The 27,740-nt window shown below is 46.2% G+C and overlaps 1 protein-coding gene across 1 annotated transcript; it reads right to left on the bottom strand.

Moving 5' to 3' along the window:
• Positions 1 to 1,608: 1,608 nt before the first annotated feature.
• On the bottom strand, positions 1,609 to 26,563 carry LOC136949090 (palmitoyltransferase ZDHHC14-like). The gene is made up of 5 exons (XM_067243295.1): positions 26,044 to 26,563; positions 24,210 to 24,499; positions 11,877 to 12,037; positions 1,885 to 2,043; positions 1,609 to 1,715 (listed from the first exon to the last, which is right to left on the bottom strand). The coding sequence occupies exons 2-5, from the start codon at positions 24,449 to 24,451 to the stop codon at positions 1,609 to 1,611; spliced, it is 669 nt and encodes a 222-aa protein (XP_067099396.1). The 5' UTR covers positions 24,452 to 24,499; positions 26,044 to 26,563.
• Positions 26,564 to 27,740: the final 1,177 nt, after the last annotated feature.

Raw genomic sequence — 27,740 nt, 5'->3', positions numbered from 1 at the left:
GGTTTGGTGCCGGTTCAAAGGCAGGTGGGTTAATCCAGCTATGGTCTCCGCAATCAGCCAGCAACCAGCTGAATGACACAGCAGTAAGGTATAATAGGCAAGGTATGGATGTACTTCTCCTTTGAAGAAGAAGAAAAATAACACACATACACCTAGCATGCAAACACACACACACACACACATTTTCCTGACCTCCCTCTGCATCCTACTCTTGCCTCAATATCCTGAGGGGTGATTACAACGGCAGCCATTTCCATCCCACTCCACAATCTAAATTACAGGAAGAGGGAGAGTTGGTCCCTTTGAGCCCTGGCATCATTAGTTACTCTTTCAAAGGCTGCCTGGCTCTCTGCTTAAAGAGCAGCTATTACACCAGCCTTGACTGGGGCTGTCAATGCAAAACTCAGGCACCGAGTCAATGAGTGATTCTAGGGGCAATAGATAATTGCCCTCCATGAAACGTCAATCCGGGACACTTTGCACCCCATTCAGGACTTTGTCAACAAGCTGGAGAGCTGGTGTGGAGCTGGATTGCTGTGTGACAGAACCAGTGGAGGGCTGGCAGGCCGTAGAGGACCGGCCATCAGGGTGGCAGTGTGCTTTGGTACTTAATTGATTAATCAAGTGGCTGTTTCTATTTGGAGAGAGTGGCATTAGTGGCCTGGTTCCATTTGTGTTAATAGGACCCTAAAGATTGAGTATCAATGCATTCAAACTGGAGTGGCAGACCTACAAGCAGACCTACAGGCAGACACACACACACAGACAGGCAGACACAAACACAGAAACAGGCAGACAAACACAGAAACAGGCAGACACACACAGAGAGACAGGCAGACACACACACACACACATACAGAGACAGGCAGACACACACACAAAGACAGGCAGACACACACAGAGAGACAGGCAGACACACACACACAGAGAGAGACAGGCATACACACACAGAGAGACAGGCAGACACACACACAGAGAGAGAGACAGGCATACACACACAGAGAGACAGGCATACACACACAGAGAGACAGGCAGACACACACACACACACACAGTGAGACAGGCAGACGCATACACACACAGAGAGACAGGCAGACACACACAGAGAGAGAGAGACAGGCATACACACACAGAGAGACAGGCATACACACACAGAGAGACAGGCAGACACACACACACACACACACAGCGAGACAGGCAGACGCATACACACACAGAGAGACAGGCAGACACACACACACACACACACACACACACACAGTGAGACAGGCAGACACACACACACAGAGAGACAGGCAGACACACACAGAGAGACAGGCAGGCACACACAGAGAGACAGGCAGGCCTGAGACAAACAGAGTGAGACAGAGATGCTGCACAGGCAGTTCCGGGCAGGTGGAGCAGTCACTTGAGGGATTTTAAGAAGGGTTACTGCGGTTAGCTGGAAACATCAACTCCCGCCTGACTGCCACAACACCCTCCAGCCTCCCCTCAGCACACAGGGCCGAGTCCCAGAGAAACAAGAAAGGGAGGGAGCCCCAGATTCACTGTAGACGACCAGCTCATCCATCTCCCAAGCACTGTGCCGGGAGCTAACGAGCTTGTAAATTACACTGCATACGGGGGCGCAGCGCTGAACAGGCGGCTGGTGGTGGGGGTTCTACTGAGGAACATCCACACTGGTGGGCTCATTGGAGAGGAGTCCCCTGGGTCATCTGGGGAACAGCTTAATGATGCCGTTTTTTGTATTTCTAGGGACAGTCCTGTCGCTCTGCACTACTCTCTACTACTCGCACAAAACACACACACACACACACTGCTGCTAACACGATGCACTCGCACACACACACAGACACACACAGAGGCACACACACACACACTCACCCACACAGTTGTCACAGAGGCTGCAGTGGGAGGCGCGTGGAGGTCTGAAGATCCTGCAGGTGAAGCAGTACTTGAGCTTGATCGTCTGACCGTTGATGAGGACCTCCCTGGTCCTGGGGGGCGGCCGGTAGCTCCCCGAACTGGAGCCGTTAGCTACATCTGTCCCGGGAGGAGGGGGGGGGGGGGGGGGGGGGGGGGTAGAGGCAGAAAGAGATATGAGAGGCGAAGAGGAAGAGCTTTTTTGTTAGCACATTTACTTTTAAGACAGGCATCATAAAGCTGCCGGCTGGTAAAAAGAGAAGTAGCAGGACAGATGCATCCAGAAGGCTTGGCTTGTTAGTGGCGCTCCTGTTTTGGTGAATGTGAGACTGGGAAGAAAAAGCCTGGTGGTGTTGTATCACTGTGTGTGTGTGTGTTTTGGTGTTATTGCGTGCACACGCATACCGTGGGAGTGTTTTCAGTCTTCTGAGAGAAGCTGCAGTAAATGAAACACATGGGTCTCTTTCCCAGCATGATCGATACAGATCTGAGCTGCACTAAAGAGCACGTGAGAAAAGAAACTAGAGGAGAGAAAAAGTGAGTGGGAGGTGAATTAGCATACACAAACACAAAGAGACAAGCAAAGGCAGGACATATCTGCTCTCTGGAGAACGCATAACCTACTATTAAATCCTGTACCTATAGGTGTATGCAACATATTTAGGATTCAGTCTACATTCAACCAGTTCTACTAAACCATAGGCCATCGGTTATTTATTCCTGCGTGTGACATGGTCCTTAATTAAGGTGATTCTGTTGGTGCTTAGACCACATCATTGGCGACAATAAACCCGTACAAAAGGCGTTCTAATCCCACGAAGCCGCAGCAGAGACGCTGATCCTCCGTGTTTCACGGCGATTGTTTATACAACAGCAATCACTGCAGCCTCCGCACTAACCCACCTCCACTCGTCCACGCGCCCTTCAAGCTGCAAGTGATGAACTACTAATGAAATATTTATAGACTGGGCAGGGAGCCCAGAATACAGATCTTGTCTCTTACACGGCGCATTACTAGTCAGTCATTTCCATGGACATGGACTCTGGCTTCATATGGGGAGGGGAGGGGGTGAAAAGGCTGGATGATTTACCATTCTTCAGGTTAAGGCACATAAAACAGACAGTGATTTTATCATAATAGAGTACCCTGAGAAATAGCGGTTTCATTGGTCAGCCACACAGGTCCAGCCTCTAGTCTAGAATGTTCCCCCCCCCACACCCCCTTCTCAGAGCTATAAATTTATACTTTATGTTCCCAGACACCTCTAGGTGCAGAGACATCAAAGTGGCTTTCCTGCAAAGTGGAAGTGAACACACTGCCAATCCCAAACAAGCCTGTATATCAGATTACAGACCGACTTTTAACCTGACAGCCGTGATAGAAGCCTAGCATGGAGGAAGTAGAGATAACACATGGTGAATTAGTCAGTGATACTGCTTCACAGCACGTACGTACGAGCGTGCACACACACACACAAATGAAGGAGGGTTCAATGTCGGCCAAAGCCAGCTTCAGCCTGGCTCGTCCCAGCAGGAGGGAGAAGAAAGCTAATTGATGTCCTGCAGTGAGGAGGAGAATGAGCTCCGAAGCGTTTAGCAGATGGATCTTCTTGCCGTGTACAGTACTGGGATGTGAGTGCTCGGGTCTGCTACACGGACCCGAGCTTTAAACGAGGCCAAGACCTTATACAAATTGCTGAGTCAATATAGCTGTTGGTGAGATCCATACAAAAGAAAACTGCAGAGCCCGGTGATAATCGATAAGAGCAGGCTTTAATAACCGAGTGTCAACATAGATCATGCAGATGGGCGACACAGCGGATCCATATTCCTCAGACTAGTTTTCTACGGTGACGACCATCACAAAGATGTGGCCTCTGGAGAGCTGAGGACATGGAATGGAACTGTGTTTGGCTCCGTCACACTCCAGACACCCTATCACGTCTGGACTCCCTTCATCATCTGTCACTGTCAGGGTCTGTGTGTGTGTGTGTGTGTCAGCTCTAGTGACAGCCACATCGCTGATGAGTGCTGTGTGTGGAGGAGGATGAGGTCAGTGTTCTGTACTGATGCTCTAGGGCTGTCTCTGTACCAGTCTGTCCTATCTGTCTGTACCACACTACCTCTGTCCTCCTGCCTGTCTAACCCTGTCTGTCCCCATGTCTGTCTGAATTTCCCTGTCTGGTCACCTGTCTGTCCTGCTGTCTGTCTGTCTGTCCTGCTGTCTGTCTGTCTGTCCTGCTGTCTGTCCTGCTGTCTGTCCTGCTGTCTGTCCTGCTGTCTGTCCTGCTGTCTGTCTCTCTGTCCTGCTCAGTCTGTCTCTCTGTCCTGCTGTCTGTCCTGCTCAGTCTGTCCTGCTGTCTGTCCTGCTGTCTGTCCTGCTGTCTGTCCTGCTGTCTGTCCTGCTCAGTCTGTCCTGCTGTCTGTCCTGCTGTCTGTCCTGCTGTCTGTCCTGCTGTCTGTCCTGCTGTCTGTCCTGCTGTCTGTCTTTCTGTCCTGCTGTCAGTCTGTCCCCTGCGGCCTCTGTCTTGTCAGCATCAGACTAGTGAAGGATCCCTGCAGAATTGCTTCTAAACATGTACTGAATGTAGACCACCAGGACAGTAGGTGTTTCCCAGCATGGTCAACACGCTACCAACATGCAGAAACCAGAGGAAGACACATTTTTTGCTTCCTGTTCATTGATGGCATGTGAAGCTACACTGTACTGACTAAAAATAGCCAAACTTCCATATTGTTGAATAAAATGTTTAATCTGATTTAATTGTACTTGGAAGCAGAGGAAAGCTATATTTATATCTGGTTTGGTTTTGTTATGGGCCATTGTTTTCAACTGACTTCATCCTTCCCATTTCCCCGATAAGCTCTAGTGTATATTCTATTATCTGACTATAGGAACCATTTGATTTGACGTTGAGAGTCGAGCCAAGAAGAACAGCATCATTCAGATGCAGCTGCAACAACATACAGAATTTCCTTCATTCCGCAAGCAGAATGTAGGGAACATAAGTAACCATGAAAAATGACCTCCCCAATGACCTTTACAGCATGCACTGAAAGTACATTGTACATTGTCTTGCACGGTATTCCAAAAAGGCCAATGTCTATTTTAAATAACTGAACCTACAGATTCAAAACACAGATACACGAGAGAAAATGAATCACAAAATAAATCTAGGCAGAGGTAAAGCAGAAGCCAGTCCAGGACACAGTCATTATGGCAATGTGTCCCAGTTGTCTTCCATGGTCTGAATCCAGAGGGGTGAATCTAACTAATTACAGAGGCAGTTCTGCTCATGTGCTGTCCTCCTAAGTCCATCTGGGCTGTCTTCATCACCCTGGCTCTGTCAAGCTGGAGAGGACCAGGAGGAGGAGGGAGAGGAGGAGCAAGAGGAGGAGCAGGAGGAGGAAGAGGAGGAGGAAGGAGAGGAGCAGGGGGAGGAAGAGGAGGAGCAAGAGGATGAGCAGCAAGAGGAGGAGGAAGAGGAGGAGGAGCATGAGGAGGAAGAGGTGGGAGAGGAGGAGCAGGAGAAGATACAGCAGGGGGAATAGGAGGAGCGGGGGGAGGAGCAGAGGGGTTAGGGTTAGGAATAGGAGGGGGAGACGATAAGACCAGTCCCAAGAGAAAATGGTTTGGAAGGAGGGTAAAAATGGATCCATGAATCATCGGCAGCTAAAGTGGTAGTTAAAGGACAGTTTCTCCCTCTGTGTGGAATAATGACAATGTTACACAATGGTAACCACCACTGTAATGACCATTTGCAATCCAGATGGTCCTTACACAAGTGGCAAATGGAGTTTTGAAGTGGAGTGTTGAAGTGTGCATGCGAGTGTGTGGGTCCTGAATGGCTTACAGTCCCTCCCTCCACAGCTTAGAATCCCACCGGAGTGGGTGACAGACGGTGCTCTCTCTCCAGAGAGGCAGCACACACAGCAGCCTTCCCACTGAGAGAGGCCTCCCGCTGAGCGGAGGAGACGTCTTCAAAGCCTCTCGCACAGGAACAAGGCTGCTCAGCCCACTGGCGGGCGTCTCTGGGCCCACAGGCCTCCTCATTACTGACACATCAGTCATCCACTCGACAACACGCTCCCACTCAGAGAGCCTCCGCCCCGTCACCAAGACCCTCGACTGGTCCCCTCACTAAGTCTCCTAACGGAGCACAGGCACGCCCCGATCCAACCGGGCACAATATCGCCCTTCTCTAACAGGCCCCGGCTTCTCGCAATACATGAACAAGATCCTGACATCATCCTCAAGGATGGATAAATATAGAAGTAGGCCCAAAAGAGAGTGGGAAAAGAAAGAAAAAGAATGGCGACTACAGTATGGTTTCCCGTGGCAACAGAGCTCCAGAGGATTGCGACCCTGAAAGAGGGAATGATTGGATGTTTGTCTAAGATGGCTGTGTGTGAGTTCAGCGGAATGTGACATGCTGGTATTGGAGCTGTGCATAATTCAGACAGGCTGAGAGAGAGGGAGGGAGAGAGACACAGACAGCAGAGTGCTGTGGGCTCATTCTCAAACACACACACACCTTTTATCTCTCTTTCTCTCCATCCCTTTCTTTCCCTCTCCCTGTGTACATGAACCCTTCTCTTCATCTTTCATCCCTCCCTCTACGCTCCTTTCTCACCTCACCTCCTCTTTGCCGCTCTTTCATCTCCACACGCCCCTCTTGTCCCCACCTTCTCTCCTTTCAAACAGTCCCCCGCCCTCCCCCCTTCGTTTCTCTATTCCAGTTAATCGCTGCCTCAGAGACGCAGAGAGCGGAGCCTCGACAGATGAATGGGCTGGTGGGTGCATGGAGATCCTCCAGCCCACTCAGGGCGAGGGATCAGCCCCGCAGAGAGGCTCTGGAACAGGATCGTGTCCCCACACACACCGCCCCTACAGCACCGCCCATTGTTGAAGCTCCCACAATAGGAGCCCATGCATCACGTTGCCTGAAGCCGATAACTGGGCAGAGGAGGGAGGATCCAGTACGGTGCTGAAGAGCCTGGCTAGATGGGAGACGGGGCTGAAGCTAATGACATCAGAACAGCCACTCCAGTCCTTGTGAGGGGCACAGCGCTCGCTCTACTGCACTGCTGAGGGACTGTGTTGGTGTCTGTGCCTCGGCTCTCTGGTGTCTTTACCACAGGCGAGGACACAAACCCTCCCCTTGTCAGTGTGTGTGTGTGTGTGTGCGTGATGGGTTTGTTTTACATATTGTAAGGAGTATGATACCGTGATGGCACTGTTCGTTCATGCCTCCTTGCCTGGGCTGGACCGGCTGTCTAGCAAGCATACTGTATGGTGTATTACCAAGCGCTCTGAGCAGGTATGAACAGCTGACAGGAGGCAGCCGTGACGCCGGAGAGGCAGCGTGACCTGTGCCCTGGTGGAGCAGGACGCCCTCCCTCTCTGGCCCAGCCAGCCAGCCGGAGCCCTGGTGGAGCAGGACGCCCTCCCTCTCTGGCCCAGCCAGCCAGCCGGAGCCCTGGTGGAGCAGGACGCCCTCCCTCTCTGGCCCAGCCAGCCAGCCGGAGCCCTGGTGGAGCAGGACGCCTTCCCTCTCTGGCCCAGCCAGCCAGCCGGAGCCCTGGTGGAGCAGGACGCCCTCCCTCTCTGGCCCAGCCAGCCAGCCAGAGAGCAGGGGGGTGGAGGAGGGCGGGCACAGAAGCTGCGTCACAGAGAGGTGGGTGGAGACGTGGAGGAGGAAGCTCAAACACAAAAGGGGAATACTCCACCGACTCGCGTTGACTCGCGTGAAAACGCCTCTCTCTGAGTCACCCACTCAGTGTCTGTCGTGCGCATACACTACGAGCGCACGCACGCACACCCACGCACACCCACGCACACCATCTAATAAAGCCCTTAAATGTCAGTGAACCCTCTCAGCCTGATGTTCCCATACCAACCTAGATCCATTTCCTGCGCAGGAGTCCAGCCTAGCTAGCAGCGGTATGAAAGGCCGTCTGGCCTTCACCGGCCTGACTCACACGATCCCCCGCTGTGCATAAGAGATTGGACCGGTGGGGGTAATGACTGGGACTGTCTGTCTTGTCTGTCTGGCATTAGCACAGCCTGTCTGACTGATGCCAGTGTGTCTACCTCCGATGGGCATACACAGATGCAGGCAGCGATACAAAAACCATGTATACATACACACAGACGGAGCCAACCATACACACACGTTCATATAAAAAAACAAACACACACACACACCCCTCATGATGACAGGCCCTTGCAGTAGGGAGGGGGCACCCTGTTTTGCCCTGTGCTCTTCACAGTGTGGGCTGATCAACAGATCGATGCTGTCACGGAAGCTGAGCCCCTAGTACTTAGAGTGGATGACAACATCATTATCTATTCATGACCATGGGCAGTTGAAATAGGTCATAAAGTGTCAGGGCTGTGTGATCATATAGAACACAGAGGATACGGTCTTTCAAGCAGTGTCTTCTTCCACACTGAACACTATACAGTACACACACATGGACTGTGCGTTCTGAACACTATACAGTACACACACATGGACTGTGCGTTCTGAACACTATACAGTACACACACATGGACTGTGCGTTCTGAACACTATACAGTACACACACATGGACTCTGCGTTTACCTCTAAACGCAACCATGACCAAGACAAGTTCTGAACTGGGAGAGGGGAGCCGAGGACATGACACTGTCGGGACAGCTTGGCTCTTGGTCGTGTTTCTTCAAATTGGGACCGACCACAGAGCATAAACAAAGGAGAACTCAGCATGCTAGAACGTTGGACTGCATTCCTCCTCTCCCCTCACGCCGTCAAGGCCACGAGGGGCTCCAGTGCTCTTTTCCCCTTTTCCCTTTCACACACACTCCTCATTATGTCTCTCCTACCCACTGTGACCCCCCCCCCCCCCCCCCCCCCCTTCGTACATTGATGATTACAAAGCAGTCTGATCCGTGAGTCAACCGCTTGAATGGTTCTCCTCTTCCATCCCGTCCTTGGACTGCTTGGGTTCACAACCGTTAAAACACAGCCACAGATACGGACGTACGAACCCACGCTTCACGAGGCATCTGTCCACACCCCAGAACATGCACGCATTATTCAGGAGGTTTCTTTTACAGGCCTGGCACTTCAGATGTTAGCAAGCCTTTACACGACTGGCTAGAAATAGCCTTGTAAACGACGAAAAAGGGAATACATAAATAAATAAACAAACCCTGCAATAAAATAGGCCTTGACACATATGTTGCTGGGCAAGTTTATACACACATAGCCAGACTGGTCAGTATTTTCCCACAGCATCAAACAGCATAGCTGATGACATAAGCTGGGTTGCCAGTCTAACAACCCTATAAAAATGATGACAGTTGGCAAACATGCTAGCTGAGGCTTGGACCAACCTTCATACTGCATAAGCGGACAAGAGGGTGGGGACTAAAACAAAAGACCCTGTAGGCCAGACACTGCACCTGTGGAAGTGCTCTTTTAGATATCCTCTTCACGGATTTTAAAGGAGAACGATTCGTGGTGTGTTTAAGACAACGTTTAGCTCTGTCTGTAATTGGCTTAGGCAGCCGTAATTACGTTTGATGATGGTATTGTGAGGTTAAGAGTCTGTCTCCGCAATAACAATTTGAAGCACTCCCTGGAGCCCTCATAAGTAGGTCTCTCTGCCACCGTCTCCTGTCTGAGCTGGTCTTTAGAGACAAGGACTTCCATTTGGTCACTTAAGGACACGAACGAGAGACAAACACGGGGAGACAGCACGAGAGGATGAGGAGAAAGATGGAGGGAGGGAGAGAGAGAAGCACAGCACTCTTTGACACTCCTCTAGAGAAAGGATGAATTGACAAAGAGAACAAAAAGAGAGCGATAGAGTGGAAGAAGGAGCAAGAGAAAGCAAAAGCGCCACATAGCGATGGAGAGCAACAGAGAGAGAGAGAGAGAGAGAGCAAGCGACAGAGAGACAGCAATAAAGAGAGAGAGCTGGAGAGGAAGAGAGGGCCAGAGCCCGGTGCAGATGAATGTGCCTCCTTGAAGTCACAGGGCTGGATCGAGAATAAGAGCAAACAGATGTGCCTCCGATGCTCTGCACGTCAACCAGCCAGGACATGACTGGAACCAGCACAGCGGGCACGACACGCAGAGAGCCAGATGGAGGAGTGGGAGGGGGACAACAAGAGGGAGGAAGAGAGCTGGAGAAGAGAGCGCAAGAGAGAAGGGGAGGGAGGGTAGTGAGAGAAAAGGAGGCAGGAGGGAACTGGATTGGGTTAAGAAAGCGAGCGAACAAAGGTGGATTCTAACACGGATCCCCGATAAAGCCCATGACCTTTCCCTCTCAGCAGGGTCAAACTTCACAGTTCTGACAGGTGTTAGATGATATGTGTGGTTCCCTTCTCTGAGAGGTGGAGATCCAGGCAGCAGCAGAGAGGGTCTCAAGCCTTGAAGTTTTGCTCTGCCAATTGGGTGGTCCAGCCAGAAGGCCTTCTATTCCAAACACCTACATCTTAAGTGAACTGACATTGAACTGTTGCAGGCCTGGACTGCAGGCGTTGGTTAGGGGCCTGTTCCGCTCAAGAGAATGCAGAGGCTAGCGGAGACACTGGGATTCTGGGAGATGTAGTTGTCCATCATTGTAATCACCATCACAGCAGATGCAGAAACAAGTTCATCCAGAGGGGAGCGTCTAACTCTGACACCAGTCAAGAGGTCACACGGCCATGCTGGACATCTCTCATGCACGTCTGCACACACACACACACACGTCAGTGCGAGCACCAACACAGACACAAACTAGCGCACTACAAACTAAGCATCTTCTATTTAGCTCCACAAATGAGAAATGAGCACAGAAGCCCATGGGGGCGCAGAGGGGGTGCTGTGGTATTTGGGTCAATGTTGTTCACTCTTTTCTTTTTTGTTGTTGTTGTTTATCCTCCAAAACAATGATCTACCCATATGACTGGCACAGCAGTACAGAGGGAGCTCTGGAGACTCTACTTTCCCGTACAAAGCCTCGGAGTCAACTAACAAGATTAATTAACGGGATCCAATGTTTGTTTACTTCAGCCGAGTTGCGTGCAGCCTAAGCAGAATGTTGACAAACGTTTGGAATCTCAAATGATGAGAATCCCTATCTGCTATCGAGGTCGACCAGCACTTGAAGGTGGGATACATAGCTGTTAAAGCATTTAGGAAATGGTAGGCGCCTGGATATCGAAAAGTGCAGCAAACTCATCATTTAAAGTGCATTGAATCTGAGTTCAAAGTCTTTGGCCACTCTGAGGTTAGCCCACCCATACTTCTAAATATTTGTATTTATTTATCTGACCTTTATTTGACCAGGAAGGGCTCATTGGGATTTGTAATGTTTTTTTCCCAAGAGCATCCTCGCCAAGATTGGCAGCACCAAGGTACTAGACTTTTACACACCAGGAGACAAAATACAAATAATATCCTATAAAGGAAAACGATATAGAATCAAAAACATCGGAATTTGGAATGAGCCATAGGCTACATTCCTTGTACCCCATACCAAACGACACTTCAGAAGGAGCTTTGCTCGAATCCAACTTGGCTCTGTTCCCACCCGGTCAGGGTGTGGGGAAGAGCCTCACCCACTCAGATGTTCACAACCACATTCCTAAGAGCAGCTCTGACGGATTAGGCTCATCTTGAGAGGCTTACCGTGCGGGGTGGGAGAGCAGAGAGAGAAGAGAGAGAGAAGAGAGAAGAGAGGAGAGAGGGAGAGAGAGAGAGAGAGAGAGAGAGAGAGGAATGGCTAAGAGAAAGAGGAGGCGACGGAAAGAAATCATTTCACGGAGAGGAGGAACAGGGCACAGTCGTTTTCAACATAGTACTCAGGGACAGTGAGGGATGAAGAGGACAGTTAGGAAGGGGTGAAAGAGAAGGAGACAGGCGATTGGAGAGGGAGGAGGTCAGATGATGAGGTAATAAAGGGTGCAGCTTTACCTATCTGTCTCTCCAGGTCGGCGGCCTCGTCAGGGGTGGCCCTGGGGAGAACCCCGGGGTCACTGAAGCTGGTCCTCAGGAGGCTGCCCAGCACAAACACAAACAGCATGGCCCCCACCGCAGGGATGGCTGGCGTCAGCGCCTCCGACAGGTACGGACAACTGGGGGAGGGAGGGAGAAAGGGAGGGAGGGAGGAAAGGAGAAAGAATGGGAGGTAGAAAGGAAGGGAAGAGATAAAAGGGAGGTTAATTAAATTGTGAAGTTTTTACAGCCTCACAGCGTGATGAATCCCTGTGTGATTTGTGATGCACGGGTCAATCTATCTGGGCTGTGTTTACCCAGAGATCCACTGACCAAACACATGCACGACCTACTGCATACCAAACACAAACACAGTGAATCACTGGCAGTGATGCAGCCCAATTCCCATCTTCAACGAGGCTCCATGCCTCACAAGGCCTGTGAGGATCCCGCTGCTTTTTCACAGCTGTCCATCAGTAGGAGCCAAGAAAGCAGGAACTTGGAAGTGCATATAAGTAACATATTTTAAAGTGTTTATTAAAACTCATGACCAGTAGCCTGATGACATCTCCCCTGTGCACAGTTGCACACACACAGGGTTTCCCCTACCCTGTAATCTGATCTAATGACAGATAATACAGCGTAATCCCGTTAGGGGTCTGATTGCACAGGTGCTTATTACCCTAATCACATAAGATCTGATTGTGCGGTCGACCGTCACGTCCGATTTCATTAGCCCGCCGAGGGGCCAAGGCGAGGGGGGGGGAGGGGCCAACATTCCTCGAGAGTGTGAGGAAATGAAAGACCATGTGGACTCCATGTGCTTCACCAACACAGTCCTTATACAGTCATACAGTCCCAATGCTTTAGCCACATGTGGCTCACAGTCCCAAATCATCCAGGGGCTGTGACACTACTTTAGGGTTTAAGTCTGGTATGTCTGTCCAAACAGTCCTTTTGTCAAGGAGTATCCTGGAAGCCCAGTCAGACATAGTACCCTCTCACTCATGGCCCCGTCAAAGCACAATGCTCACAATCAAGACACTAAGTGGCCCTCAAATGCACCATTCAGAAATACAAGCTTAAGTGATGTCCCAGACTCAGCGCGTCTCCCGGGGAGGAGACGACAACGGAGGCTGTTTATGGGGAAGCTGGATGCCATGGAGGAGGGCAGGGGGAAAGAGAGAGGGGGTAGAGGCCTCCATTATCCCATTACTATAATGGCAAGGCCAAAAAAATGGCTACGCTTGGAGCATTCAAGCATTACTGCCATTCACAAGGCACTTAACCTGCACTTCCTCTTTGATGGTAGCTTTAAAAATCAATGTCAAGTACAGAGATGATAGACCATAAGAGGAGGGTAGCACTGTCTCTAACCTGCTCTGATTGGTTTCTAACGACAGGCGAAAGACAGACTGACATGCCATAGGGTTCGGCTTGTGTGGCTCGGTGATGTTCAGGAAAGGGGGGCCGGGCAACCCTGTGGGTCATTTTGCTGGTCTTGTGTTTCAGAACACGTCAGCACCTAGAAGCCTGTGATGTGAATTACATGTTCTCAAACACAGTGACAGCGAGGCATGTTCTAGTCTTTGAGGGCCCTCATGCGGTCTCTGTTCAGGCCAGTAAGGCCAACTCGTGAAGCCATTGCCCTGTAATAGAATGGAACACGTTGTATTTAACTGATGTGATGTCTAGTAGCAGGCATCAGACGCAGGAGAGGTTACCAAGCAGGTGTAGCCTAGCTGTCGATGAAGGCCATCATCACTCCGCCCACTCCCTCCAGATGGCAACACCCTGGGAGAGCATCCACATCCACTGTGCTGTGCCAGGAACCTCCATCGCCACCACCACCAGAAAACCAGACAGGCAATCTCATGGACTGATATTTCAGGCCTTTTGTCTCAACTTGAGGGTTACAGGATTGAACCAAAGACGCCATATTTGGATAATCCAACACTGAAAGAGTTGTGAGACTGCTTTCTGACAGAATGAGAATCTATCATTTTCACGTATAAATTATGACGGACATTTTGGCTAAGAATTGGGATAAAATAAGATAGGATTTCGGATAGATCAATCTGCCTGTCATGCATACCCAGCCTGTGGGGCTGAAGCCAGCTGGGTGCAATTGGGATCACTGCATCCTGTGGGGGTATTAATACCAGGACTGCCACTGTCTATTTTGCAAGGCAGAGTAAACGCTTGTCTCGTAGGATAGCAAGAAATCTGGCCATACACTGTGCAGGGGGGTTCAAGTATCTTCTTATCAAGAATAAGAAGGTCTTTAGGTTGACCTGGATAAGACCAAAGGTGACCTGTCCTCACATAGGTCTAGATGTTACACAATCACCATGAACCAAACATATCTCTGATCTTATCTCCTATAGTGGTGACATAGTGCACTGGAATCTGGGTTAATTCACCTCATGTTGAAACTAATAACAATGACTCTGCCAAACAGAGCCCCGGGCAGAGGGAACATTGATCTGTATCTACTGCAGCATTTTGTAAATGAGTAGAATGGTTCTACCCTGCTTTGTTATCAACCAAGTACAGAACAGCACGCGAGAGAGGCTTGTTAGAGGGGGGAAACATAGAAAGGAATGGGAGGTGGGTAACAATGTCCCGTGTCCTGTTGTCTGGAACATCAGCAGGGGGGGGGATCAGTGCACAAGGAGAGATGGCTAGATCTAGAACGAACACCATCTTCCTTGTTGTCCATGAGTCTTTGTCTGGCTCTCTTAAACCTGACCGAAAAGGCTGACGAATACCAGAGTATTCAATATCTGTGAAGAACTGGAGAAGATTGCGATTGTGATCTACTGTCGGGCTCTGTAGTGAGCTTACAGTCTGAAGCAAGGCTCTCAAGAATGATGTGGTTCTCTGTTCCCTAAAGTGTCCTCCTTCAATCACCCCAGTCGGTGTTGGTCCTGGTACTGATCATCTTCTTCTGCACCAGGCCTATTCCCCCTCTGGGATGCATTATGTTGGGAAGACTGTCCAGAGGCCTGAGTTATAATTCATTACCAGGGCTAAATCCCAAAGGCGGGGGTGGAGGGACTTAAAGATCAGCAGCCAATCTCCCTGATATCATCAGTCCCCCCCCCCCCCCACCACCACCATCCCTACCCCCCTCAACCGGGACTGACCCAGGCCTTCACTTGGCAGACAAGCATGGCCAGCTTGATTACTGCATCTCAGAGGCCAAGTATTAGAATTCAGCCCCCACTCCCAAAATGTGTATTCCCTCTGGTAGTGGTATTTTAATTGAAAATTATGCTTTTGTTTTGCACTAGTCTTATCTGCACAATATGAATTATAGACTATGCAGCTCATGTGGATTCAATGAGTGCTTGTTTCAATGTATAAAGCAAAAACAGCAGTTCAGAATTATGTTCTTTATACAGGCTCAAGACAGAAAACAGACATGGGTAAAAATGTGGTTGTTCAGTCACGGTTTAGTGTTAAAGAAGTAGGAGAATGTCTTTTCTTTAGCTGAGCTTGTTTGGTTTGATTGCCAAAGGGAAAATAACAAGAGAGAGCAAAGCACATTTCAGTCCATTTAGACTGTGCAAAAGAGACAGTTCGCTGTGAGACTCCTACAATTGAAAGCCTTGCATCACTGAGGAAACAGCTCTGGTTTACACATCCTGTATGTAGAGTTTGAGCCCTCAACATTTAAAAAAACGTTAATCCGAGCCTCTCTAGGTTACATATTAACGTAATCCTAAAACGACTTTACTTGGTGTGACCATTTTATTACATGATTTGATTTCAAGATGAGCTAGTCTCACTTGAAGGAATTGAGTGGAAAAGCCTTGGGAGGCGACAGGTGCCTGAAATTACATTTAGAACACAAGCTGAAGGAACAGAAACCCACATTTTCTAAGATACTTTATAGAAGTATTTTAACCAAAAAAACTCTACCCAAATGCATACAAGTGAACAGATTCACTTGAGGCTCAGTCTTTGATGCCTTGCTGTGCCTGTTTACTGGTGGTCTAAAATAGCAGACTGAAACAGCAATTTCAAATCTCCAGGAAAACGAAAATCAACCCAAGTCTTTGTAAATATATTTCCATAGGCCTATTCAATCTGTCCAGCATTCAGTCTAATTGGTCACACATTGTATTGATGAATCAATCAATCAGGCCTACAAAACTTGAAGAGATTTGGGAGGGAAAAAATAAATACATGTGTGTCTCCTCAAGTTCTGTATGGTTTTTGGGTAAACTGTGTAAAATGAACATTCATCAGAATTTTTTTCTGGTCGATGGTTCTTGAGTTTCATGTTACAGTACAAACACAACTTAATAGGTACAGCTGTATTATGCAGAGAATAGGCCAGGACAAACATGAAACATGAATATTATAAAACCAACATAAAATACTTGTCATTTGTAGCTCAATATAGAACCCCAGTCCACTTAAGGCTCCAAGTCCGTCACATAATTCATAGAAACATGACAGGTTGAGCCACCACATGCTTCCAGTAATGCTCCAACAATTGCTTCCAAGGAAGGACATCTCCACTCGACAACCTAACCTACATTAAGCATAGGCCTAGCTAGCTAGGACCACACTTTTTCACAAAAAAAACATGAAATAGGCTACAACTGGAACACTGACATTGTTATTTTAAGTTAATTTAATTATCTTTTGCTCATTGCACTGTATAAAAATTAAAATAACAGCAAGATACTCAGTCTGCTAGAGTAAAATATATTCCAAGGTGTCATTACATTAACTTCTCACTGTAAGAAGCTGAATCCTTAGCCCAAGTTTTTATAAAAGATGGTTCTGCAGTGTTATTAAGGCAACCTCCATCTCCATCAGCTCTTTTACTGGAAAGGGGCACCTGCCACATAAAGAGGAGCCGTCCCTGTGTGTGATGGAGTGGCAGCCTCATGGAGACAGACAGTGCTTCCATGCAGAGGCCATTAGGGACGGCACAGTCGGATACATCAGACCTTCACTTCCCCACTGGCACGGATCAATGAAGATACAAGCCTGCTCATCTAGTCACAAACAACTGGGGCCTCCATGATGGCATCAGTCAATCCTTGGTCACGGACACTACTGCATTGGTGCTAAATTTCTTTTTTTTCCCCCTGTACAAAATCATGAAGGCTAATGTTGATAGCGATGAGTTTCAGTACAAATGGAGTGAGGCATACTTCTCCTTCAGCTCAGCATTTCAGTCAAATGATGGAATTCTAAGGATGTTTGTTGCCATGGAGATAAACCTATTCAATGTCAGAAAGGGTACATTTCAGAATCACTGTGGTTCTCTCTAGGAAACAACAACAACTAGGATAAATACTGAGTAAAAATAAACATTCTGAATCATTTGGAGGGGCAAAAAAAACTGGAAAAACAAAACCAAGATGAAAACTGCTGTATGATGAAGTTCATTAAAGTAATTTCCGTCAAATCAAGGAAAAAAGGTCCCTGAAATCTGTTAGCTTTGATACAGAAAATGTGGCAAAATAAGATGGAAGTCATTACAGCAATGGGAGACAGTTTGGCTTGAGGTTTGGGTGGGGGTGTCTTTTATAACTTCTATTGTGTCTTAACATTCTTCTCTCCTTCTCTGTTTTCCATCTCCAGGACTTTTCTTTTTTTCTTTTTGGGGGAGGGGGGGGGGGAGGAGAAGAGAATTAGGTTACGACCCCACCACATGAGATGTTTTGGAGCCTTTACAGTAACATAAAATGAGAAAACTTTCCAATCCCCTGAATAGCTCAAATAAGATTACAGTAATCCCCAACACTCATTGTCTGACGCAAACAACTACGTTTGGTTTGTAATGAAAAAAGAAACGGAGATAGACTAGGTCTCGAAGCAGCACAATGTTTCTATACGAGAGCACTCTGGGAATACAAATGAAATGTCCTACCGTGGGATAATGTTCTAACTTTTACCAATAAATCAAAACAAAGAATATCAAAATAAGCAAACTTCACATGGGCCAAATATCTTGGAGAGGAAATGGTACGGCCTTGATATGTTCATTAAAGAATAGCAAAGGTCCATTGAAGTGAGCATTTTTCTTGGTCAACCTTTCCTTTCGTGAGCTCACACACTAGCCAATTACAGTTTTGGAAGGATTCTTAAGTGAGGATGAGGATGGTTCCTCGCGTGTCATGTGCCTCATCATGTGTCATCTAGAAAAAGCCAGCCAGAACCCAGAGGCCAACGTTTAAGCCTGCTGTGCATAAAGAGAAAAGCAACACCTATAGAGGCCAGTCGAAAGCCTTCTATGCTAGCACTCGGTAAGGCAAACCAACATTGAACGTGGCAGCTTTAGCCTAGGTCCATCAAGCCTCATTAATTTGAAATTTCTTACTTCCATAAAACATTAGCCTGATCAATGTGGACCACATGAACAACACTAGCAAGGCCAGGGGATTTGGGCTTAATGTGGTGTTCATTACTGTGGCCTGTCAAATTAACAAAGGACTGAGGCGGGTTTTAACTTGCTGGGATTAGTGTACTTTTTAGTTATGTTGGTCTAATCCACATGGTAAACAATAGACTAATCGTAATCTGGATATAAAAGTGCCCCCAATTTATTTTTTCTAAGTAACAGAATGGGTGGGTTCAAATATTTCTGCATGACTCCTTGCAACTAACATTTCACGACCTCACACTAGCTAACATGATGTACGTTTCATTAGGCACATCTTCTCACTATTTTAACAGACCATTATACCTAGAGCAAAGTACAGGGGCTATCTGAACCCGGGATCTCTTGATCTGCATGAATACAATCTACCACTGAGCGAGCTAGCTACAGTATACTATACGTAACCAATAGTATGTGTCTGGTTTTCCTTTGGGAGCCTTATACAGCACTACAAGAAGCAGTGAGGAATTACAACAGTGTCCATAGCACATGCCACTCACTGTATGAGTGGACCACTAGAATGCAATGATACTGCCATGGGAACCATGAAAGGGAGCTGCCCTATACTGTGGAAATAGAAGGAAACCTTTTATGCTTGTGTAATACACCAAGCTCAGGATCGTGTTCAACTGAATCGAAAAGACAGACAGGTATATGGAGCTGAATCTGAATCCAAGTAATATGTGAAGCATAGAGTTAATTCCACTTCAGAACATCAGATCAAAATCATTGTTTTGAATATATCAGATTGTCTTCACACAGCACCGATTATGTGACTGCACAAATGGGTGCTATACTGCAGTTAGAAAATGTTCCTCTATGGCAGAGGAAACATGTTATTATGCTAAACAGTAAACGTCACCATCATTAAAGTTGACTGCGCCACAGTCCAACGCCTGGGATCTAGACGAGATGAAGGCCGTTCTGCCTAGTCTGGCAGTGCAGCTATCCTCTGCTGCACACCATATGGGTAGGGAGTTTATTTGGATTTCAGAGTTTGCAATCACTTTCAATTTTAAAACTTCAATTCAGTATCCCGGACGTAAACCAGGTGTTTAGGCTTCATGTTGACATCTTAACTCCAGTGTAAATGCATTGCCGGAAGACTGTTTCCTGCCTTTCACTGCCTAGGCCTCAGTGTCTGGTACCATCATGTGAAATGAGGTCCCCATTAACAGCTCTGCTCCACAGAAGTCTAGCAGAGCCTAGAACAAACAACTTTGTTACAGATCAGCATTTAGGGCTCCATAGAACAGCTAAATGAGCCTTCATGTTCAGAAAAACATCTGACCCTCGGAGTTTGACCAACCATCAAGAAACTACAACTGGCTCTCACCCCCTCGTCAACATGCACACAGTTAAATGATGACAGATCCAACACAAACAACAGACATGAACTTTAACCTCCTACTAAAGATGGCTTAACGAAACAGGGCTTCACGAAACAGGGCTTCGAGTTAAGTGAACGTATGAGGGTCTTATGAGGGAGGTCAAAGGGCATCACAACAAGTCAGAGATGCTAAATCAAACCCAGGTCTGCTGTCAGGCAGCAGCCAATATGGATATTGAACATAAAACAACACCGTTTTTAGTAGGAAGCAATAGTGTTTGAAACAGGAAAAGGAGGAAGTCAATTAAAAGTCAATCAGGGTTTGGCTTGAAGAAGAGCGCTTAACAAGAGTATCGAGGTATGAGTATTTCCTGTCAATCAGATTCCACAGCAAACCAGGAGAATGTGTTTACAAACATTGCGGGACATCCTTAGCCAAACGTCCTACCTAAATCAGGTTCCTCAAGGCCTGCCTACAAGCTTTTCCTTACATGGAAAGCATTCATAGCAGCAATAATCAAAAGCAGTATACAGCTTTAACACCTTCCCCCCCCCCCTAAATCTCTATCTTTTTTTAACCTTACATCTCAAAAGAGATAAACTGGGGCCTTTCATCATGCAGAGCTGGCGTTGGTTATGTAGCAGTGCATGCATACAGCTAAACCCATCGTCGGTGACGTCCTAATGCCACCAAAGTTCCCACTTACTCTCCTTCTGGAACCAGTGAACTATGCTGTAAAACATTTTAGGGCCAATCAATACCCTCTGATCTACTGTAAAAAAGTGTGTCAAACACAGAGCGAGCCATCTTTAAGCTCGTCCTGTCAGTCGGGGGTCAACCCGAGGGCAGATTATGTTTTTGACATTTGACATTAGTTAATATATATATATATATATATTTTTTTTTTTTTTTTGGGGGGGGGGGGCAGGACAGCAGAATTAAAATTGGATGCATAGAGAAACTTGAAACTGCATGACAAAATGAAAATGATTAACAGAGTGAGTCTGCCTTCAGAGGGAGATAATAAGGACCATTACTGAAAAGTCCAGTAATTACTTAAGGCTTAGAGCATTAAACACATTGGTGGCCCTCTAGCTAGGGACATTCATTAGCTTTCATACTATAGATTCGAGGAGTAGTTTTAATTGCATTCTTATCGTATTTGATTGCATTAAGACCCATGGGGCAGATTGCCAGGTCACACACTGGTGGCTGTGTTGTTCTGATGTTGTTTCTATTTGGGACCAACAATTTTTTTTCTGTAATTCCCAGGACAATAAAATAAGTCTGGCAGAACTAAAGTTGCTTGTGTGTATATTCTGCTGGTATATCCTGCTAGCAGAACATGAAACACACAACCCCAGCCAAGTGAATGAACATGGGTAGGCAAGGGAGGGATGTGTGACAGGCTGGTTGACTGCCTAAGGCTGGAGATGGGTGAGTGGCTTGTTGTGAATAGCAGTCATGGACAGTCAGCCCTGAACATAACTCCTAGTTTGGCTGAGCCTTGCTGATGCACTGACTGACTATGCTTGTGTTGGATAGAAGCATTAAATGCTAATTGGCTTGTGTTAAACCCCATAAACAAACCTTATTTACATGTGACTGACTGACCTTTAGAATACTATAGCCATCACTTCTTCATTTAGCCTAATCATGGTTCAGTCACTGGCAAAAATGGTTGGTGGTTTTTGGCTAAATTAGTCAAATGCTCAGAGGGGTCATTTGCTATTTACAGTGCAATATACCACGATGAGCAAGGGAAAGGTAAACAAATGAACAAGCATTGGCATTATTTCTGATGTGTGGGAGGACAAGGTCATGATAGCCTATCACTGTTATTCCAGTGGAGTCTATGTTTTGTGCTGGGACAAATTTGACCTGCCAACCTTTGCCCACTTCCCTTTCTCAGGCATTGTCTATATGTTCATAATCATCTTTCGCTGTCTCAAACAGCTTGCTTAAATCTCTGCAGCGTTGCCTATTCCACAGTAAAGCTTACTCACTTGCAAAACTGCTGAGCTTTTAGTCGATCCTAATCACATGCTTAAAGAGGTTTATGAAGGGCCTCTAGCTAGCCAGCCAGGCACACACTCACAGAATATTCCCTCCAAGACAGATGCTACCAGCTAGATAGGGATAATGATACAAAAGAGGGCATGAAAATAGAAAATGAATTAATAAATGTGTGTGTGTGTATGTGTGTGTGTGTGTGCCAAGATGCAGCATGCCACTGTCTGGCCACCCTCTCCCAAACCACATGGAACATATATCAGCCTCGACCACACCTTGTTCAATCAACATCCTCATTCCTGTAGAGTTGAGTGCAGGGGTGTTGAACAGCTAATAATGGTCTAGCAGGCCCAGACCACTCTGAATGTCAGCATGTTTTAGCTCAATTCCATGGCTAGCCCCAGTCTGCCTGCTTACTGAGGTGACTGCATCAAATCGTAAATAAACATGGGAACATTCCTAACAGGAATATGTCCAATATAGAGAGAGATAGAGACAGATAAATATGGATAGACAAACAGGATAAACAACAGTACAATGCAAAAGTCTGGGCAAGTGTAAAAATACACACACACACACACACACACACAACAATGCCCCTACACTAGTCCTTGTCTTCCCTGTGCATTACATGTTAGCACATGTGAGACCAGTATAGATGCTACATGTAGCCTACGATCTAAAGATCTTTATCATGACAACAACGCAACAAGCCATGGAGATCTCCATCTAAATGTTGCAAGGGACTCAAACAGCAAGGCAGTGCATTCTAACAGTTCCATTCTTGTCTGCATGGAATCAAAAGATGTTACTCTGTGCTCTGGTGTGTTGCTGCATGTTCTGACAGATTTTCTATAGATTCTTGCAGCTCATTTTTCCTTTTGTCTACATTTCTTTGCCTGAAAGCTGGTTTAACAAAGGGCCCATTCGATACATCCACACAGGGACACGCACAGACAGACACACGCACACACACACACAGCCGGTCTATTCATTCCTGAAGTGTCATGGCCACTAGGTTAAGTTAGATGAGGCATCATTCTTCTGTTTTCATTACCAAGTAATTTTATAAGGCCAATAACTAATATTTTTGGTAATATATTTAAAAAAAAACATCTGGGCTTTCAACTAAGCTTAAAATACAAAAGTGTGTGTGTGCTGGGGGGGGCAACATGTGCAACAACAGCACATATGGGCTTCTTGGAAAGAAACCAATGGAATAATAAACAGACCAGAGTTTAACATGTTTGGTAAGAGGGTTTACTGTGCATGCATAGCTGAGCATCTCCCAGATGAGAAATGGGGGGGGGAGAAATAGAGGGATGAGGATATTTGCCTCGCTCGCTACTTAGTGTCAGGCTCCCTTCTCCCACTCTTCTGATCTCAACACTTTTTGTACCTTACCCTTCAATGAAAAAAAGAAAATGCTCCACAATAACCTAATCAAACTGGCCTTTGAAAGGGTGTTGAGACAGTGAATGACTTTTTAATCTTACAAAAGAGCACTGTAGGTAATACTAAAGAAAACACTACAACATCACATTTCTTTAAGAAAAAGTATTTTGTGTGTCTTGATACTGATGGCTATGATCTAAAAGGGGGAAAATGTAGGAGTGGTACTAGCATTGCAACATGCTACTCAAGGATAAGAACTATGCTGTTGTGCTGACAACAATCAAGCGTTTATATATTAAAAAAACACATCCGATCGAAACACATTACAGTTAATGACAACAAAAGCCAATTAATGGGCCCGCAGACCGTTTCCCTGTCAGATAAAGTCTCCAGCTTATCAGCTGTGAGTGGAGGTACGGGGAGAGGACACCTGAGGACTGCTAGCCTCAGGGTATGGCGAGAGGAGCCAGGACAACAGAGAGCTTTGGAGGCTCTGTGGTGGTCCCGTGTTCCTGTGAACTGTCCACTGTAATCAAAACAAACAGAGGACGACACACCAGGCCATGGAACCACTTGCTGGGCAGGGTGCAGGAAATTGAACTCTAGAGGAGGGGTATCATCAGGAAACACCTGGCATCCTCCAGGTGTGCATTTTTTTGATGTGCAAGTTTACAAGACACACATTACAACTTTTCACTTTCATCTTAATTTAGTTTGTACTGTTACAAAGTTATTGGTTTGCCATATTTTAAGCAATACTGCTTTATAACATTGCTGAACTCACAAAACAACCCTTGACAATAGGTTATGTCAGTATCTCAGAAGATGGCAGGGCAGAGGTCAGAGGTCACTGAGTCAGCAATGTGTTGCAAAGGTTACTGTTAACTGGATAGAGTGGAGCAGTATAACAGGATTACTACTGGGCTGCAGCTTTAAATGGGAATTAAAAAGGGGATAGCTATAGTGTTAATCCAACAAATATACATATCCATCAACGCACATTTTAATGGCTTGGCCTGAAAATCCCACAGGAAATGTGTTTGTAAGTGCCAGTAAATTACAGACATTTGACAGCTTTGTGTGGAAAATAATGAGCATTAAGCAGTGACAGGTTGAACCATACCCTCATGACTTGGTATAAACGTGAGCTAGACAAATACTTACTCAAATGCGAAGAAGAGTCCACTTGTAAGCAGAATAAGTATAAGGGTTAGGTAGAACACCCCCGTCTGTCTGGCCATCATAATCCGTCCATTGCAGTAAAACTTATTCCGACCAGGAAAAGATTCCCACTTTCTCCTCTTCGGAGTACTTTTCTTGAAAGGTGTCTCCATTGGGGTTGAGCTGCGAGTGCTTATCTGGCTGTACTCGCACTCTCGCATAGACTCAGACACCCCGAGATGCATCAATTGTCACGGTTAGTGAAATCCCCAAAAGTTGATGCAGCAGCGCCACTGTAATAAAATCGATAGCAGATAGTGGTTGAATCAGTAAAGCTACATGATCACATTTCAATCCCTCTCCGACTGCGGCTTTAGCTAAATCATCTGATCCACAAGAAATGTTTGTGATCTTAGTTGAGTTGAGTAGTTGAGTTAGTTGAGTGTACCAATAAGTTGGCTCCTGAACCCCTGAGTACATTTATTCAGAGACTAAATCGCGGTAGAGTGACAAGGGGCTCCCTAAACCAAAATTGTAAAATCCCACAGCGCAGGACATCTTTTGGTACATCAGCCTTTTCTTACAGGGCTTGTAAACTGTGGAACTCACTGCCCACAGAGATTAAGATCATTTCTGAGTTAAAACATTTCACCTTTAGGCTTAAGGCATAGCTGAAAGCAAACCAAAACTGTACCCATGTAAATGTCTGAGCGTGAATGAGTTTTCAATTAGTACAATTGCATTGTGTACCCTTCAAATTAGTTCCTAGAATGCGTGTGTTCTGAATGTGTATTTTATTATTCTGTATTTTTAAAATTGTATATTGTTTTTATTATGTGCTATTGTAGAAAGGCTCATCCAGGGACGGGAGTTGAAAATTAGCTTTTGCTAGAAACTCTATGTGCATTACATCAGCTGCAAACTTTCCTCTGTAGCTATGTTTAACTGCATTGTCCCTGTCAAATAAACTAATAAATAAATAAATAAATAGTTTTTGTGCCGTATTCTGACAGCTGTCATAAACCAGCAAACACACTTCTGCATAGGCTCTGTTTTTTCACAAGCAATGTTTGTGATCTTAGTTGAGTTTTGTGCCTTATTCTGACAGCTGTCATAAACCAGCAAACGCACTTCTGCATAGGCTCTGTTTTAGTCTCTACTGTATAGGCTCTGTTTTTCCAAGCTCTGAGCGAGCGGTCTATATGGTCTTTCTCACTCTCTCACTTAAACTAGCAATTGCATAGCCGACAACTTGCTACATCGACAAACTGTTACACTACTATACTAGTGACCTAACTTGCTAGACTAGCTAAACTGGGTAACATTTCTGGTGTCCGTGTGGTGACATTTTTCTGGCAAACACAACTTTCTAATTGTGTTTTCTTTCTATTTAGGTTGGTTAAGGTTGTCTCACCACTGGCAAAATAAAGTTGGCAAGCGACTGTACTTGAGCTCAACCATTTTTGTTGCTACGTAAATGTAGTTAGCTAGGTAGCTAGCAAGCTAGGTTGTCTAAGAATTGAAGCCAGCAAAAAATGAGCTTAAGAAGTGACTATAGCTAGCTAGCTACTTTCCTCTCGCGTGTACTGTCTACACTACTAGTATGACGCTAGCTAGTACAGTACTGTAACTACTCACTACTGTAACCCGTTATACAGCTAAAGTGATGAACAAAAAAGTACTCTGATTGAACAACAGGCAGATAGCTGGACTAGCTGAAATTAGCTAACGTCATTATTTCTGTAAACTAGCTAGCCTAGCTAGAATAGTCAGTGATGACTGATCTCCCTTCCACCACCAGCATTCTCCTTCACACTCTCTCCGGAACGGTGCTCACCCAGATAGACGTCGGCAGTTGGCACGTATTCCTTTCGTTACCAGGATTATTGCGAGTTGAGGTCAAAAACAAGATGACCATTTTACTTAGAAGTTGAAGGGTTACCAAATCCGTAAGATTGGTAGCTGTGAAATAGTCCACGCATGTATAAGAAAACAATAACGATAAAAAGGACAAATCACACCAAATTGCGTGACGGTTTTTTATAGCAGCTTCATCCTTCTTGCCAGTCTTGCTGTTGTCGTGAACACACTCACTGGACTGCCTCGCGCGCAACACGAAAATACATATGAAAGACGCTGTGGTGAAATAGAGAGCAAATATCTTGAAATATCCCGTTCATTCCGATACGTTCTCAGATAACATTTTCAGACAGGCTGCTGAAACATAACTAGATACCCCACAGTTTTCAGATGCATTCACACGGATGCCACCTTCACATTGCCATGCTCGTTGCAACTACAACGTCAACACTTAAATTGAGCAGCCAAACCAAATCCTTCTTGTCACAACCGAGCTCCACCCCTTCTTCTATGACCATCTGCAACTTAATTTCAACAGCTCACTATATCTTTGGTGGAAAAAAAGATTTGGTTACATAAATCGCGAATAAAAAAAATGCTATTCCGTGCGACAGTGAATAACATTTCCCTTTATATTGAATCAATTCGGCACTACTCATCCGCACTCAACATTGAGATTACGTGGGTATGGGTATGACATGCCCACATCCCAGCCTGGGTCTCTACATGACCGGATGCAAAAGCGTGACGAACTAGTTTTGGTCATGAAAATTACGAATTGACGATCTGTCAATTGGCCCTCCTCTCACAATCTTACAAACCAGCCCTCCTCGCTCCTCCGTATCTCAAAGTATTTAATTATCGCTAAATAGATGCCTTGTGGCATTACCATCTACTTTTCATTCAGTGCTCTGTCCAAGAAAGCTCATAGAACACTCAAGGTTTTTAATACCACAATGCATTCTCTAAAGTAGGCTACTTTCAAGAAAAGATGGGAACCGTTTCTTACTATTAGTATTATTATAGCTAATGTGATATAAACATGTGTTTATGAACAAACTGATTTGCTGTCTACTCTGATGTAAAATATTCATGACCAAAGTGGAAAGCAGGCATGATGACTTTCTCCCGGGTCCTCAGTCAACCAGTTTCTTTGTCCTTTTAGGCTGTGTCAAGACTTACAGGAAACGTCTAAATCCAAGAGAACAGGATGTGTTTCAAACATTAGTCTAAAACCAAGATATTGGCCAATACTTAAATGTTTTATGATTCAGATCTCAGATATGCTTAGACATTGGACACTAAATACAGTACATATAAAAACACACAAGGGTTATGCTTGTGTACTGTGGTGCTGATGTAAAAATCTTCTTTTGACCACTGATTCACCCACATACAGCACTCTGGTGAGAGGCGTGAGGGGGCCAGAGGATGTCCAGCCATTCAGCTCTGGGGCAGCCGGCCTGCTGCCTGTCAGCACCATGACTCAGCCCTCACTCAGCCCCTCACAGGCAGCAATGTGTGGGAAGCCCTCTTCTGTGGTGGACTCTTAGTCAAAGTCAGTGATCCTCCAGTCATCCAAATGTGTGGCAAAAGTGTGGGCTTTACAGTGCAACTACAACCCACACAGACATTTAAATGCCACAATCTAGAGTAAGTAAGAGCAGTGTGTTA

This window comes from Osmerus mordax, chromosome 9 (assembly GCF_038355195.1).
Source record: "Osmerus mordax isolate fOsmMor3 chromosome 9, fOsmMor3.pri, whole genome shotgun sequence".
NCBI classification, from domain to species: Eukaryota; Metazoa; Chordata; class Actinopteri; order Osmeriformes; family Osmeridae; genus Osmerus; species Osmerus mordax.
The sequence above is the reverse complement of the archived record's forward strand: the minus strand, read 5'-3'. Positions and strand labels throughout refer to the sequence as shown.

Coding starts and splice junctions, on each gene's coding strand:
- LOC136949090 (XM_067243295.1), bottom strand. CDS start 24,451: ATGCATCTCGGGGTGTCTGAGTCTATGCGAGAGTGCGAGTACAGCCAG. Junction 12,038..24,209: donor GGACTCTTCTTCGCATTTGA/GTAAGTATTTGT, acceptor TCCCTCCCCCAG/TTGTCCGTACCTGTCGGAGG. Junction 1,716..1,884: donor CCTCTGTGACAACTGTGTGG/GTGAGTGTGTGT, acceptor GCTGTTCCCCAG/ATGACCCAGGGGACTCCTCT.